We start from the raw sequence: 15986 nt of genomic DNA, 5'->3' as shown, positions 1-15986 counted from the left end.
GGAGAACCGTTAGAGTTTCCAACGCCCTGTTTTTTTTTTGTTTTTTTTTTTTTTTCTTTTCCCCCCCCTCATGCTGCACGACGATTCGGTCTCACACGTGGGGAGCATAGGGCAGTTACGGAGTAGAAACAAAACTGTTTTTTGTGGATGCGTTCAATGCCTGAATCACGGAACTTAAACCCATGGAACCATTCGATATTAGTACGCTTGAATATGTAGTATGTGTATGTAGGAAGTATGTAGTATGTAGTCTGTAAAGCAGAGCTATGTGTTGATGTTGTCAGGAAGATGAATGACGCAGAGACAGTACAAGTCTGACCTCTTCTCTAGAGAGACAATAGTCTATCTAGTCAGTTACAGAGTTCTTTAGGTTTGGCTAATAGGTAGAGCAGGACTCATATTCAGATCTACCCATCTAGGAAGGTAGTAGTCGTCTTGGCTATCTACTCCCACTCCTACTCCTACTACTACTACTACTACTACTACTACTACTACTACTACTATTATTACTACTCTACTACTATCAAGTAGTAGTTATCTACTACTACTAACTGCTCGCACAGACCTGCATGTTCCAGATGGATGGGTCAAAACCTGCCCTCGTATCCTAGAATGGAATAGCGTATCCAGTGATCGATGGACTAGCCGTTTTTGGTCGCGGAAGGTCGCCGCATTTTAGGCAGCAAAACACTTTCACTAGAGTACCTACAGAGTACGGAGTACAGAGTACTGAGTACCTACAGAGTACTCCGCGGAGTACCTACAGAGTACCTACCTACTAGGTAGGTACCCAAACTACCTACGGAACACCTACGGAATACCTGAGTACTCCCAACAAACCACGACTTCTCGGCCCGAGTTGAGGGTTCAAGGTTCTGTTAGGCAAGGTACCAACCCTGCTATCCGCAGGTAAACCTACGTTCATGCGCTTCCTTATGGCCGGGTTGGTTCTTGGTTCACTGCCGTGTCTGGTATGACTCGTGCTCGCTCTGGGGGTTTACCGATATCCCTGTCAGTCCCTACAGAGTCAGGTACCGACTAATATCTTGTGTACTAACTACTACAGTCTTATACTATGTAGACATTTATCATTGATGATATCACTACGTTATCAGTATCACTTATCAGTGTCCAAAATAGTAATAGTACTGGACAGAGTACAGAGTACAGAGTACCTACAGACCGTTTCATGTCGCTGCCAGACTCGTGCTCTTGGCAAGGATCACCAGTCATGACCTTGGCATTTGGCATTCTCCAGACACTTCGGGTGATCTTCTGATTCACCGTCAATCATCAGTCGGTCATCGGTCAGTAGTGGAGTGAGTGTACTCCAAGTAGGAGACTTCGACCCAACCTATTCTCGGGTTTACCTAGAGAATCCGGTCAACGACTGAGGTAATTGGTACCACCGTTTCCATCGCCACATCCATCACTGGGTAAGGTATACCTAGTAAAGTAGTATTCCTCTCACCGAGGAGATAGCTAGCCGACCCATCTGCCGAACGCCATTTGCGTGAGTCTCCGCATGATCTCCTCAGGATCTACAAAGGACAGACGCTAGATCTCGTAACGTCCTCGCCTGGCACAGGGACCAGATGGGAACCATGGTTCTGATTATGAGTAACTATCACCTCACTAGTTTAGTCACTCCTAGTACAATGAGAATTCCTAGTTAACAGAGACCATGAAATTAGCCAGTATGAACAGTGAACATTCTATACATTGTATGGTTGGGTACCTTGCTATACTGGTACCTACTACCAGGACCTACTTGAACCATAGTTCTAGGCGGATATTACTACCACATCCACATGCCTCAGGCCTTAACCGCGCCCCCTTCCCCACAGATCACGGGGGCAAAACTAGGAGTCGTCCTCGGAAGCTCACCGACTCGAGATCCCAGGAGTAGAGTAGGAGGTGATCATCCCGTTTGATAGCATGAAACAGACGTTTCATCTCTGATTATCTTCTAGATATTCATAGATAGTTTAGTAGAAGTTAGAATTACTGATGATAATTTGTAACTTCTACTGACTACTTGGTAACTAACTACTGTAGTGTACATGTCTCTTTTAGGCAAGTAGATGAGAACCACGTACTTTTGCAATCGGAAACTGTACCGAATAGTTAGTAGTAGTGGTAGTACCTTGCACTAGTAACTCCTACTAGTCCTCGGGGTTTGGATCAAAGACCTGAAGGCTAACCTTTTTTAACTTACCAAGAAACTTTGTCTAGTCACGTTGATCTGGGTGTGGCAGTGAGTGGATGCTGTGGCAAGGGGTATGATAGGGTACTTACTACTGGGTCCAGGAGATCTTCTAACTGTCCAAGGTAAGTTCTAACTTCCGTGGTAGCATTTGGAAGTCTCCATTGAGGAGTAGAACTCAATTGCATAGACATAGTAGGTAGTAGTACTATATCTAGTATGTATGAGGTATTACCTTAGGTATGTATTATGTATGTATTGATTCTGACTGTATGCAATACTGATCGCACTAGCCTGTTCTGTAGTAGCGCGTGGCTAGGGATCCTACTAGGTCCATCTCGCATTTACCGTGTCCGGGTCTGATCATCTTGGCTCGCGTCTGTAGTCTGTAGTCTACTCCTTATAGTCGTATCTTCTCGTTAGCCGCCAAAAGCGTTGAAAGACGGAGCAGTAGTACGGAGGAGTTCGTTAGTACATGAGGCGTTCTTTGTCGGCTGGTGGCTTTATCTCGGCTCCGAGGTAGATATGTAGTTCTCTCACTCTGCGGAGTGTTCTCCCAAAGCGGATAAAGGGAAAAGGGCACCTGTCAACTTCACCGGCTGTCAACTGGATGGCAGGCGGAGTCGTTTACGGAGCACACCTGTCTTACTTAGATACTATCCGAGGGTCCTCTGAATAATACGGCCAATTGACACCAAGAGAGGGTCACTTTGTATTCATTCAGATTGATATATAGTAAACTATTATTTGTATAACTACCAATACTCTTCGTCAACCACTGGACAAAATAGCACCTTAATCATCTAGGGCTTAAACATCCCAGAAAGGAAGGGCGACGGGTCCCAAGAGGGTTAGACTGTGCAGATGACCTCGTAAGTGTATTCTGTATTCTGTATTTTGTAGGTATTCTGTACTCTGTAATATTTCCAGCCCATACCAATCTTAATAGCAGGACTACATACCTAAGGTACCTACTAGGTAGTTAACTACCTAAGGTACTCCGAAGTGGATTGTCTCATGATGGTTAGGTATTATATACATCTCTGTATTAATACAGCATCACGCTCAGACTGCAACTGTTGACTGAAGGAGGACAGCATGAAGGATTAGTGAAGCATAAGGCTTACTCCTCTCTTATTCTCTCATGTCCAGAATTCCCCGTACTTTCTCAATCCCATTATGTACTCCGTAGTAGGCCCTACAAGGCTCCGCTAGACACGGCAAAACACGTCAAATCTGTCAATTGGCGCGGCAGATCCAGTTAGGGCTGCTGATCGTTTTGGTGTACGGAGTACTACTATAATAAGCGAATCGTACGGAGAGGATACCGACCCAGTACCGTCCAAAGTATGGTAGTATTATCAGCTCTAGTACAGGGTCGCCCTACGCCCATACCGTTTAATACATTTAATACATCTCTCATCTTCTTCCTCTCTGTCTACAATTATTCTATATTCCTTGGATATTTTGAGAGATTAACACATTAATCTACTCTACATCTACCTATTTAATCTATAACAAGGGGCAGTTCCAACCTGTTGGGCCACTAGTCGCTAGCCGGGGTTTGCACTGTGAACTGCCAGCCAGACCCGAAGGAGCGGATATGAATCGATACTGACACCCCCTTCGTCACTTCTCCCCCCGCCCGATCAAACAGTTCCATAGGCTCTTTGATCACAATCCTGATCCTGGATGCTTCCTCCTCCTTCCCACCCCTCATCCATTCATCAGAGGCGCATCGAAACCACGGCTCGCAAACAAGGCGTCCCCTGGCACGGGCGAACCTCCCCGGCGACGGAGCCCAACTAGCGGACCGTGTGGATCAGGATAATGGCTCACTATTCATCCAAATGGTCGGTGGGCCCCTCGATGAGCCTGGCCCATGAGCTGAGAGGAGAGGAGAATGAGCAGAGCATCTCTGCAGGTTCGACTCGCTAGTCCAGACAGATGCCCGTCCGTCCTATCTCCTGCCTGCGTTTCTTTCTATCTATATATCTGCCCCGTCCCCTCCCGGTCGGAAATCGTCAGTTTGCTTCCTCGACCGATTCACTACGCAAGATACCCCTACTATACCACATAAGCCTACACTCTCTCACATCTCTAATCTTATCCTTCTGTACATACTCTCTCATTCATTCCCTACATATATACCATGAAAACAAATACCATCCCCGCCGACGTGTGGGAGAAGAAGAGAGCGTTAATCGCTCGCCTCTACAAGGACGAGGAATGGCCGCTCAAGCAGGTCATCAAACAGATTCGCTCCGCAGATTTCAACCCGAGGTAAGATTCATTCCAATTCATTTTTCTTTTCCACGTCTGACTCTCCAGTGAGACGCAATTGCGCAGTCGCTTAAAAAAATGGCGCGTCACCAAACCCTCCCGCCAAACCCGCAAGAAGCCCGCCACTGAAGCCGTCCCCGCCGGCGACGAGTCGGATGCAGCGGCCTCGCCGCCGCGAGACTCGCCCCCCGTCTCCCCCCTGACCAAGGCGATCTCCGCCTGCCCCAAGACAGCCGGTCTGTCGACAGGGACAATAATACCCGCAGCGGAGGTCGACTGGCTCGAGCAGGAGCCCGCCGCGCCGTCTTCGCATCATCATTCAGAGACTCTGCCCGAATTCACCACCGCCGGCGGCTGGGGTCCGGCCATGATGTCGCTCAGCCCCCCGGACGAAAGCAATACGCGCCATTCGCATTCGCTCACCACCAGTCCGCCCATCCTGCCGCAGATGCCCGTCAGCTCCGCATACTTACCGGCCCATTCTTCCGAGCCCGCCCTGGTCTCCCCAGAGGCCGTCATGGCCTACACTGGCCACCATGGGTACCCTCTCTCCCCCCCACAGTCCCTGTCAACCGCCAGCACCTCGTCGCTGCCGACGGCTGCAGGCGTGGCCGCGCCCTGGCCGGCGCGCCACGACTCGCTCGATCTGGGTGTCAGTCATGCTGGTTCGTTGCAGGCACCAGCCCCGAACTGGTATCATATCGGGAGCTTCGACGCGGCAGCAGCTCCCGCCGTGGCCCCTTCCCCGGCCCCGTCCATGGCCTACTTTAATCCACCCATCCCCGCTGCAGCGTACCAGATGCCCGGCCAGGATCCTGTCGCCGGCGGTCCACCAATGTACTCGTCGCAGCCGACATCTTACGCCGCGCTTCTCCAGCAGGACATGGCCGAGATGCTCGGGCAGGTCAAGCCGTGGAAGCGCGCCATGGACGTGCATCACGACCCGGCTGCCGCAGGCTCGTATGCTCGTGTCGACCGCCACAGCAGACAGCGTAAACCGGCTCCGGGAGACAAGAGACTCTCCAAGGCCGAATATCCTGGTCAGATGGTCATGGGGCAACAATACGGGAACGCGCCGCAGCTGATGTGTCCGGTTTATCCTCCTTATCAATAAGATGCTCCATCTTACCATATCTCACTCTACGAGATTTACTATCTATACCCGAGATTTTTCTGTTTCTGACTTGACGCATTTGACTGGATTAGGGGCGCACGGGTGTATTTCTATTCTAGGATTGACGGCCGCTCATGCGAACGATCATAATATGTCTTGTAATTAGATAATGATACCCAATGTATTCATACTACTACTTTTGAACCTGTTCGTGATACTAGCTACATATGATTACGATAGCCGATAACCTCGGTTCGGGTGGACCATATAGTGACTACCAACTATAAAGTTGAACAACCACTGCAGTTAAGAACTAACTAATAACCAACTAACAACTATATAATATCTTATATCTTATATATCTTATACAATGAAGGCAATCCAAGTCAAAGAATATGTCAAGGTATGAAGCGTCTACCTAGGTATGAACTAGACGGCTGACAAGCAACTTGAAAGTCCCCCCTTGACCTCACCGTCACGGAGCTGCCCACCCCGACAGCATCACCCGACAAATATCTGATCCGCATCCACTCTGCCGGCACCAACTTCTTCGACATACTCCAGATCCAAGGCAAATACCAGCACCAGCCGCCTCTGCCGTGGATTGCAGGGGCCGAGTTTTCAGGCGTGGTGCTTGCCGTGCCAACAGCGCCCGGGGCAACCAGTACTAGTAACACTACTAATAAAGCAGGAACGACGACGACGACGACCAAGTTCAAAGTAGGCGATCTTGTCTTTGGAGCCTCGCAGGGGTCCTTCGCCACCCATGTTCTTTGCCCCGAGGAATCTCTCCTCCCGTTACCTCGCGGATGGAGTCATGAAGACGCCGCGGGTTTATTCATCACAGCACCCACTGCGTACGCCGGGCTAGTGCATCGCGCTCACCTCAAGCAGGGCGACTGGGTGCTCGTGCACGCTGCGGCGGGGGGTGTCGGGCTGGCAGCCGTGCAGATTGCGAAGGCGATGGGCGCAACCGTCATCGCCACGGCGGGGACGGCGCGCAAACGAGAGATCGCAGCTAGCTTCGGCGCAGATTATACCCTCGACTATACTGAGAAAGCGTGGCCTGAGGAAGTGAAGAAGTTGTGTCGCGCCCATCGGGGGAGGAATGGTGCCGCGGGCGTGGATGTCGTCTACGACCCTGTCGGGTGTATTGAGGCGAGTCTCAAGTGTGTCGCGTGGAATGCGCGTCTGCTTGTTATTGGCTTTGCGGGGGGGGATATCGAGAAGGTCGCGCTGAATCGGGTGCTTCTTAAGAATGTTAGTATCGTCGGTCTGCACTGGGGTCAGTATGCTCGCTTCGAGACAAAGACCGTTCTTGACGTCTGGCAAGGGATCTTTGACCTTGTCGAGAGGGGGGGGTTCAGGGGCACCGCCTTCCAGGATGAGAGCTTCGTCGGCTTGGACAGCGTCGGCAGGGCCCTCCAGGCGCTTGGGAGTAGGGGGACATGGGGGAAAGTCGTGGTGAGAGTTGATGAGCCTATGAGTAAGTTGTAATTATTCTTTACAGATACATTATAGCAGTAACTATGACGGTTATTAATAATGTGCAGTCATACTGTGCAGTCCATAATGTAAAACATATCAGACAGTCAAGTCAAGTCAAGTCAGTCGACTGAGTCAGTCAGTCATCTCTGTAATGGTCTATATACAGGATCCCACATCTGGACCCGGATCCATTCCTCAAGCTCCTTCTCGTCGGAAGGTATTCCCTCCTGCTGCGCAAGTCCCTCCTGCACGGCACACTGGATGACTGCTTTGGCAATCTCCACGCTGATCTCACGCACATTCTCGACGTCGGGCAAGAGGGGCTTGTTCGGATCCTTGAACGCCGGCGACTGCGCAGACAGGGCCTTGACAGCGGCAACCAGCATCTTGTCAGACAGCAGACGTGTCCGAGACAGGACCGCTCCAAGACCGATACCAGGGAAGCAGGTGGAATTATTACATTCCGCTATTCTGTTAGCATGGTCCAATCAATCATGGGGATGGAGGGGAGCAAACACAATCTCTTGTGTTATTTCCTACCAATTTCATATGTCACCCCGTTGTATTCAACCGGGGGGAATGGACTGCCCGTCGCTATCAATGCTCGACCTTCAGTCCACTCGTTGATATCCTTCGGTCGAGCCTCGTGCAGGCGCGTTGGGTTACTCAACGGAAGGACAATGGGCCGGTCAACGTGCTTTGCCATCTCCCTGATGATCTCCTCTGTGAAAGCGCCAGGTTTTGTCGACGTGCCGATCAAAACATGAGGCTTGACTCTAGAGACGACAGAGAGCAAGTCCAGCTTCTCTCCTTGCGGCCACTCATCGTCATCCCTTGCGAATGGTATCTGGGCCGGGGTAAGCTTGTCGCCGTGGGACTTGAGCAAGAGGCCGGGTTTATCGAGACACCTATTTTGATATCAGCAATCTTGATTCGGACAATTCGGGAAGCAGGAAGGATACCATATCTGCTTAGATGCTTCTTTCTTGGATTTCTTGATCTCGGTGGAAATAGCATCTGCAATTTGATCTGCGATACCGGTACCAGCAGAGCCAGATCCAAAGATGATAATTCGAACGTCCTCTAGTTTCACTTTACTGACGTGAAGACCGGCCAGGACCGCAGACAGCGTCACACATCCCGTCCCTTGAATATCGTCATTGAAACACGCAATGTGGGACCGGTATTTATCGAGGATCCGCTTCGCGTTGTGCAGACCAAAGTCTTCACTGCACCATTCCGTGAGCTGTTTGTAATTGACAACCTGATGCACAGAGGATTCGCCTCTTACAAGTGAATATATGCGTTGGGGAATCGCTTCCTAGCAGCCTGTACAAATTTGTCCACGAACTCATCGTATTCTTTCCCCTGGACTCGAGGCTGACGTAGACCAAGATATAGTTCATCATTTAGCAACCTCTCGTTCTATGAAACCTGAGTTAGCCATGATTATTTAGATATGTTGACCCCTTACATTCGTACCACAGTCCAAAACCACAGGAAGCTGTCTCGAAGGGTGAATCCCCGCGCACAAGGTGGTGAGTACCAACTTGGCGACTGATATCAAGATGGCTCCGACGCCTTGGTCACCGATTCCCAAGATCTGCATAGTAGCTAATCAGTTTTGCCGCAATGCCTGCGAGGGACCAAACAATGAATACCTCTTCTCCATCGCTGACAACTATGTAATCGACGTTTTCGCCCTGGCCGAAATTAGCCAGGCACTCGTCGATCCGATCTTGGTCAGTGATCTTCAGGAAGCAGCCCTCTGGTTTCCGGAACAGGCGCGAGTAGTTCTGAATTGCATCCCCCTCAGTAGGGGTATAGATGACACTGAACATCTCTTTCAAGTGTGTTTGCAGGAGCTAGTGATGCAAATCAGTCGATGCTTTTCTATAATTTCTCCAATACAGTTGTTCCAAACCTTGTAGTACAGAACTTCATTCTGAGACTTCATGCTTGCCATAAAGGTGTTCTTAGCCAACTCGTCATGACGGCTACTATATTGCTCATAGGCCCGCTGGACTTGTTCGTCTAGTGTCTGGATATTCGGTGGTAGCAAGCCGTATAGCTTGAACTCATCCCGCTCTTCGTCTGGAAAGGCAGATCCTTTGTTGTACGTCGAAGAGAGCAACAGCTCCGTACCCTAATACTCGCACAGCAGATGGCTTAGTCGACCCACTCTAATCGAATAAATATAAATTCAGGGGGACTGCAGCTCACCTCATATGGGCAAGTCAAAGACCCAAATGCAGCCCGAGGCAGGTGCTGGAACTTGGATGGTCCTGACATCGCAGAAGTGTTGACAAACAATGCACAGATACAGAGCACCGATAGCTACGGAGTAGCCCATGATAATAACATGCAGACACGCAGAGCAGTCCACCCCGTATTTATAGAGCATCAGCGGGCCCATAAATTACCACGCTCGCAGGGATTCTGCGGTGTGATGACGTAGCAGGGCCGGTTCCCCCGCCGCATGGCATATCTCCAGATAACTATAGGGCAGATTGCATTGGATAATTGGTATTTCGAAGTAAAGATCTAGGTCTCTAATTCGCTGACTAATAAGATGTGATGGCTAACTAACCAGCTAGCCAACTACTCAACTGAGATATGAGACTATCTGGCGGTGGGTTGAGCAAGCAGTCAACTGGTACGTAGTGTATGCCTCCAAAGTCGTATGACTTGAATAAAAGATAAGCCATATTCTAGTAAACTTAGAAATTTGGACAGTGGACTCACCTGCTTTTATCTGATAACCTCTACAGAGTATGGAGTAGAGGGGTCAACTGTTACTACGGAGTAGAGTATACGACTGTCAACTGTCAACGGGTGGGGATTATCACGTGATCATGTGTTTTTTCTATTGATCTTTTTCCCACTGGGCAATTTTTCCTCCGGATCATCAACAACAACCTTTTTTAACCCACTCTCCTGGATATTGCTGCGAGCCATTTCCTATACAATGATACACATATGAAATGTGCTCAAACTGCATCACTGCTGCCACTAACTTGAAATGGTTTTTTTTTTCTTGACAATTTAAGAATTGTCTTCTCGCCGAACACCTTGACGACTAAGTGTACGGGTATGGATATAGATTGTCATCGACTATAGTGAAAATCTATACATCGCAACTTTGCAAGACAGCTGTCTCCGTCACAACGGCTTCAAGTAGCTCCTCGTCCATACATACGGACTCGGGGGCGAACGAATACAAGACACCTCACACAGACCCTTCCCCGCGAAGGACAGTTGCCACATTGTCACGTCTTGTGACTGTGATTGACTGGAGCTGGATTTGCAAGACTCGTCAGAGTCGTTGAGTTATTTTCTTCTTCGGAGGATAAGACCGGGTTGCAAGAGCAAATTAAAAGAGCCTTCATAGTTCATGCTGTTCTCTCGCACTTTTTATTACGAGAGCATGACTCCTTGTGCGTCTACATCTAGCTAGATATAATACAGCGGAGATAAATATTTGATTCGCTGTCATCTTATACGCCAATTTACTATATAGTACTAGGCAGATTGTCCAGATAGATGAAGATGAGAAGAAATGAGTAGTTCAATTCAAAGTGACGAAAGATGATACTATGTATGGTACAAGGACTATGGGGTGGGTATGTACAACTCAGGAATCCGTAGGCAGGGCCTCATATCTATCATAGGTTGCAGGGTTAGTTCAGTTATCAGCGCCTAGAATGGAATACAAATCACATACCTCTTTCCTCTAAAGCCCCAGAGACCCCAGTTTCCACACGAGACATCCTGCGGATCGAGATCGTTCAGATCCCACCTCAAGCTCCTGAAGATGTTCTCTCCCGGCTCGAGCAGCATGTCGAATTCTCCGGCACACTTCTCGTTGACCCATTTGATGTCTCTCTCCATGTCCCACTGCGTGTATCCTGTGCACAGAATCGGCACTTTCGTCTCCAGAAGTTGGGGAAGCGTTTCTTCCCATTCATGGGAGCTTGCTGGGTGGCCAAGACCCGGATGGAACAGCATGAAGCAGTCGAAGTATGGGTCAAAGGGCTGGAAGTACTGGGCCTTGTACATCGTATGGAAATAATCCACGTAAGTTGTGATCTTCATCGACGGGCCTAGGCGGTCTTCGACAATACCGCCAAAGGGATTTCCAGGTGTCCGTTCGGGGAGCGGGAACTCGCTGTCTCGGTTGGCCATGCTTTCCGGGCCAATGAAGATAATGTTGAAAATAGCACGGGGGAACATATGGGTTAGCTGAAGCCAGACATCGCGCGGCAGAGATGACTCTGCGCGAGCCCCGAGAACAAAGATGCGCACGGGAGGGGCCTTCAGACGCAAGCCTTTGATGTCGACTCCTTCGCCTGTCTTGGGTGGGTGAAGTGTATACCGGAGAGCTGGAGAGGGAAAGAAAAATTAGCATGAACCTCAAGATTAGCTCCAGGCTGATTCCGGATATCCTACCGCTGATGCTCTTCAGGCCTTCAACAGTCAATCTGTCCTTGCGAAGGCTGTAAGGGCTCAATTCATGCAACACACTACCAATGGTGAGAGGGTAGGTGAGCATGCGAGTGACCTGTCTCATGCTGCGATCGTCATTGATGGCCTCGAATTCTCTGGTATACAGGAATGTGTCCCAGTTTGTCATGTTGATGACAAAATTGTCGTCCTGGGGACCCGGATAGGTGAATTCAGGGAAGAACCGACCAGAATGCAAATCGTGGTCGTCTTCGTTGATCTGCCTGATGGTCTCACAGACCTCTAGATGTCTTTCGAAATCATCGACCCAATGCTCCTCGGAGCAGTATAGGGGGACTCCGCAGTCGGGGCATTCGAAATGAGCATGGGCCGGTGGGTTGGTAGGCGTCTGCTGGCTCTGGGTTGACTCCGGGTCGTGATTTGCCGGTAGACGCGTCTGCTGATGGCTCGGATGCGGGCAGAACGCATTTTGTTGAATGAAGGCAGCCCTCTTGCGGATCGCGGGGGACGGCGATTTGGAGAACGGATGGAACAGGTTGTCACGCTTCAGCAACACGCGTGACTCGTCTGGCTGGGCCTGTTGTCCAGATACCGTGCTCTGGGAGAATGATCGAGCTTTATGCGACACATTCGCGGTAGAGGAGAAAGACAGCCGTTGAATTGAACTTTGAGCATTCTTCAACAACAGGCGACTGTTGTGCCGTGGGCTCGAGTTGTAAATGGCAGAAAAATTGGATCTCCGTTTCGACAAAACTCGCGACCAGGCTGGATGCCCCTGAGCTCGAATTCCATGGCTGAGCGCTTGTATGCACCGTCCACAGGCGTAGTCGCCTGTCATTGTGTCAATGTGCTGCCTTGGGCGACTTGGTGATGCTCCTCCAATTAGGAAAACATTTCGAGGTGTAGTCGGCAGTTCCTCTTCCGCTTCCGCTCGCTGGAACACGTGACTTTACAGGAACCGTCGGCGTCAGTTGATGGCACGCATGTCTCACTCACCATACCACCAGGCGGAGTGTAGCATAACTTTTGAATTACATTGTAATGAGTATTCGGAGTCGTCTTTCGTATAATAACGATCTGCCTATGGACTTTTCCAGATCCTTGACAACCATGTAGCTGAGTAATCACCAGCATCAGCATCCTCATAGCCGAGGATCAATATTATGATATATCAGACTTCTAGTGCTTTCTAGATCGAACGTGATTGTTTACTCAATATTGATCGCCAGGCTAAACCGAATTGGCTAAAAGCTACATGAAACGACAAGTATGCATGAGACAATCCCGCAGTACGTAGTACCTGACACGGAAAAATGATTCTCTAGATGGGCAGTCGAGTCATCCATGCGATGGTTGACAGTACAGAGCATGAACTACCTGTTGACTAGTTGCTCGATACTTTCCTAACAAGTTATCTTTTCAGGACTACTATGACTTGATTGATTCCTCAATTAATTCCCCCAGCCTATACGCAGTCTGAGCTTGGTCAGGATGATGGGGATGGGGATTACCAGGAGTAGGGACGGAAATGTATCTCTCCCTATTCCCTATTCCTAGACTTTGCTTAATTAACCCCGGATAGTGTTCTTCTCCACACAGGACTAAGTGTGGCTGTCGCTAACTGCCCGAGGGATGTTTTATTAGCTCTCTAGGAGTTGAAACTACTGTTGTGAAATAGCTTTTTAGTAGGAGACTACCAATAGAACCAGATATGTTGAAGATTCTGGGACAGACAACGGGTGACGTCTTGAGATGAACGTCGTATTGCAGTACTACATAAGGTAGCGCGCAGCATAAAAAGACCACGCTTGTAAATTCAAAAAGCCACGTACAACGACGGTCTTTCAAGTTTCCACCGTCACCCACAGTTACTCCGGTACTTCTTTGACCTGGTCACCTCATTTCAACAGGGGGTTGCGGGACGGCTCCGATGGGACTACTCCGTACGTCTCCGTAGTCCATAATTGTACTAGGAACGGCGCGCTACTGTACGTACATGTGAAATAGTATAGTTGCACATCCTGGAATCTCCACTTGTTCTCGGAGACTATTCCGTATATCAGTTCGTTCGCACTAACTATCTATTTACTAATTGTTCCTGACGAAGACGGCGTGTACTACTATACTCTGGTCACCAATAATGCGGCTCGGTATCACGGTTTTTCCTCGAGTTAAAGATAAGATTAGGAATCCCGTATAATATTGAACACGGGGGGGGGAGGGGAGGGGAGGGGAGGGGGAAGCATCTGAGCTGAAAAGGGGGAGGCGAAAGAGAACGACGTTACCTAAGGGGAGCATGACTCGGAAAATGTACTTTAGTACTTTCCAACCTGGCAAGTCAGCGGTAGTTTCTTACCCAGGTACTCCGTAGTTACACAGTAGGTGGTTCACTAGTTAATACTACTTGGTTAATACCAGGTAGTTAGTTAGTAACTGTTAACTATCTCAGTGGACTCTGACTCCGTAGTCCGGACAGTGTACGCACGTAGCCACTACTAGTAACTACTAACTAGGTACCTACTAGTTACTACTACAGGAAACGTCGTCCGTCCACCCGTAGCGCCACACTGACCACCCTTGGCCCTGGTCCACCCCGGCGGCCATGGCCCATTGCTCCCCACTGAGTCCTCCACCCATGTCACCCAAGAGCTGCAGAGGCCGCCGCCAATCCTTCTCCACCTTCAACATCCTCCATCTAGATCTAGGGTCTTTGACGCACGAGGCAGAAATACACCACCTGCATGACACTGAAAATGACAAAGGAGCTGGGGCCAACAGGTCTTTTTTTTTTTTTCTCTTTTTGGTTTGCCTCGACCATATTGGTCCTGGAACATGTGCCTGTAAAAAAAAAAAAAGAAAAAGAAAGAGACAGACGATGATAAAAACACTACGACGCCAATGGCCCTGCTGGGATGCACATTCGCCTGTTCGCTACGGAGTAGTAGGTACCTTAGGTAGGTATCTAGTTGTGGTCTAGAACCTGTATCGTCCGTGAATGGTAACCTGTAGGTAGTACCTGCCTCCTAGTAGTGAAAGCTCTCAGTCATGTCAATGCCTACCTACCTACCTAGTAGATACTATTTTTATAAACTCCCCTCCCTCCTTCTCTCACTTTTCTGTTCCCCCTCCCTCCTCTTCTTCTTCCTCCTCCTCCTTCTCCTCTTCTTCTTCTTCCTTCCTCTTCAATTTCGCTCAGCCCAGGAAATAGATCCTTTCTTGACTCTTCCTTCCTCTCTGCTGACTCCCTCATTTCCATCCTCTGGCTCTAATCAATTGATTGGTAGCTTTTCCTCTCACTTCATTGGGAGGTGTCCAGTTCACCACGCGATTTTCCAGTATTGCATTCTCTGAAAACAGTAGAGAAAACAGTTTTAGACATCAATCGCTCATCATGGCCTTCCCATTCATGAGGGCATTCCTAGCGCTCTTGTTAGTACTTGTTTATCTCTACTGTTGCGATTGCATAGCATAGCATGTGCAAAGCTAATGTTCTGGTGGTTTTCTCTCTGCAGCTTCTACCGTTACTTCCGTCTGGTGGTGAACCTGTTCTCTTTCTGGACCTTCAAGCCTATTGCGATCCCAGAAAATCCCAAGTTGACAGCTAAAGATGTGACGGTGATCATTCCGAGCCTGGAAGGTTGTGGCGACGAGTTGGTCGAAACCATTAGAACAATTCTGGAGACCCATCCCTACGAGCTGCTTCTTGTGACCATCGAGGCCAACCTGAAAAAGGCCGAGAGGATGCTGCAGGCAATGCCTGCTTCCAAGTCAAGAATTCGTCTATTCTCGGTCACCCACCCCAACAAACGACGTCAGATGACCCGGGCAATCCCTGAGGTGAGAACGGCTATCACGGTCTTTGCTGACGATGATGTGAGTTGGCCACGCACCGTGCTCCCGTGGATTCTCGCTCCATTCGAGGCCGACGAAAGGTTCGGGGGCGTTGGCACCTGTCAGCGCCTGCGCCGTGCGTTCGACCCATCCTTTTCTCAGCGAATCTGGGGCTTCCTGGGGGCCCTTTACCTCGAACGCAGAAATTTTGATTGCGCCGCTACGACTCATATTGATGGAGGCCTCCCATGCCTCTCGGGACGAACAGTCGCTTACCGAACTAAAATCATCCAGGAGGAAGGTTTCACCAACGCATTCACCAATGAAGAATGGTGGTGGGGAAAGTACCAGCTGAACGCCGACGACGATAACTTTATTACACGCTGGATGGTTTCGCACGGTTGGGAGACCTACATGCAGTACCATCCCGAGGCTGAAATCTTGACCACTTTGGAGGACAACTCGAAATTCCTGAAACAGTGTGCGCGATGGTCACGAAGCAACTGGAGAAGCAACCTGACTAGCATGTTCCACGAAAAGCACATCTGGTAGTAAGTAGTTATCTCCCTGATCGTCGTTGTCATCGTCATCATCCCCCCC

General features: G+C 49.4%; 6 protein-coding genes across 6 annotated transcripts in view; 4 read left to right on the top strand and 2 right to left on the bottom strand.

Moving 5' to 3' along the window:
* The first annotated feature begins 3990 nt into the window (after positions 1 to 3990).
* Positions 3991 to 5868, top strand: ASPZODRAFT_129994 (hypothetical protein). Its single transcript, XM_022722407.1, has 2 exons — positions 3991 to 4489; positions 4538 to 5868. The coding sequence occupies exons 1-2, from the start codon at positions 4359 to 4361 to the stop codon at positions 5601 to 5603; spliced, it is 1197 nt and encodes a 398-aa protein (XP_022582586.1). The 5' UTR covers positions 3991 to 4358; the 3' UTR covers positions 5604 to 5868.
* A 105-nt stretch (positions 5869 to 5973) lies between these two features.
* On the top strand, positions 5974 to 7100 carry ASPZODRAFT_140408 (hypothetical protein; the record flags this gene model as incomplete). Its single annotated transcript, XM_022724663.1, has 2 exons — positions 5974 to 6006; positions 6060 to 7100. 2 exons carry the CDS (start codon positions 5974 to 5976, stop codon positions 7098 to 7100), a joined length of 1074 nt encoding a protein of 357 aa, XP_022582585.1.
* Positions 7057 to 9872, bottom strand: ASPZODRAFT_129991 (hypothetical protein). The gene is made up of 10 exons (XM_022722406.1): positions 9837 to 9872; positions 9315 to 9778; positions 9016 to 9237; positions 8753 to 8956; positions 8566 to 8694; positions 8383 to 8516; positions 8054 to 8320; positions 7632 to 7999; positions 7155 to 7557; positions 7057 to 7087 (listed from the first exon to the last, which is right to left on the bottom strand). Exons 2-9 carry the CDS (start codon positions 9381 to 9383, stop codon positions 7232 to 7234), a joined length of 1719 nt encoding a protein of 572 aa, XP_022582584.1. The 5' UTR covers positions 9384 to 9778; positions 9837 to 9872; the 3' UTR covers positions 7057 to 7087; positions 7155 to 7231.
* An 853-nt stretch (positions 9873 to 10725) lies between these two features.
* On the bottom strand, positions 10726 to 12393 carry ASPZODRAFT_140406 (hypothetical protein; the record flags this gene model as incomplete). Its single annotated transcript, XM_022724662.1, has 3 exons — positions 10726 to 10753; positions 10816 to 11473; positions 11541 to 12393. The coding sequence occupies 3 exons, from the start codon at positions 12391 to 12393 to the stop codon at positions 10726 to 10728; spliced, it is 1539 nt and encodes a 512-aa protein (XP_022582583.1).
* A 2039-nt stretch (positions 12394 to 14432) lies between these two features.
* Positions 14433 to 15105, top strand: ASPZODRAFT_1507409 (hypothetical protein). The gene is made up of 3 exons (XM_022725660.1): positions 14433 to 14509; positions 14569 to 14984; positions 15068 to 15105. Exon 2 carries the CDS (start codon positions 14601 to 14603, stop codon positions 14904 to 14906), a length of 306 nt encoding a protein of 101 aa, XP_022582582.1. The 5' UTR covers positions 14433 to 14509; positions 14569 to 14600; the 3' UTR covers positions 14907 to 14984; positions 15068 to 15105.
* Positions 14654 to 15986, top strand: part of ASPZODRAFT_1507223 (hypothetical protein) — a 2931-nt gene continuing 1598 nt past the window's right edge. The window contains exons 1-2 of the mRNA XM_022725656.1: positions 14654 to 14984; positions 15068 to 15937. Coding sequence (XP_022582581.1) covers positions 14947 to 14984; positions 15068 to 15937 — 908 coding nt within the window. The 5' untranslated portion in view covers positions 14654 to 14946. The remainder of the gene's footprint in view (positions 14985 to 15067; positions 15938 to 15986) is intronic.

Source organism: Penicilliopsis zonata (assembly GCF_001890105.1).
Source record: "Penicilliopsis zonata CBS 506.65 unplaced genomic scaffold ASPZOscaffold_4, whole genome shotgun sequence".
Taxonomy (NCBI): Eukaryota; Fungi; Ascomycota; class Eurotiomycetes; order Eurotiales; family Aspergillaceae; genus Penicilliopsis; species Penicilliopsis zonata.
This window is presented reverse-complemented; position numbering and strand designations above follow the sequence as displayed.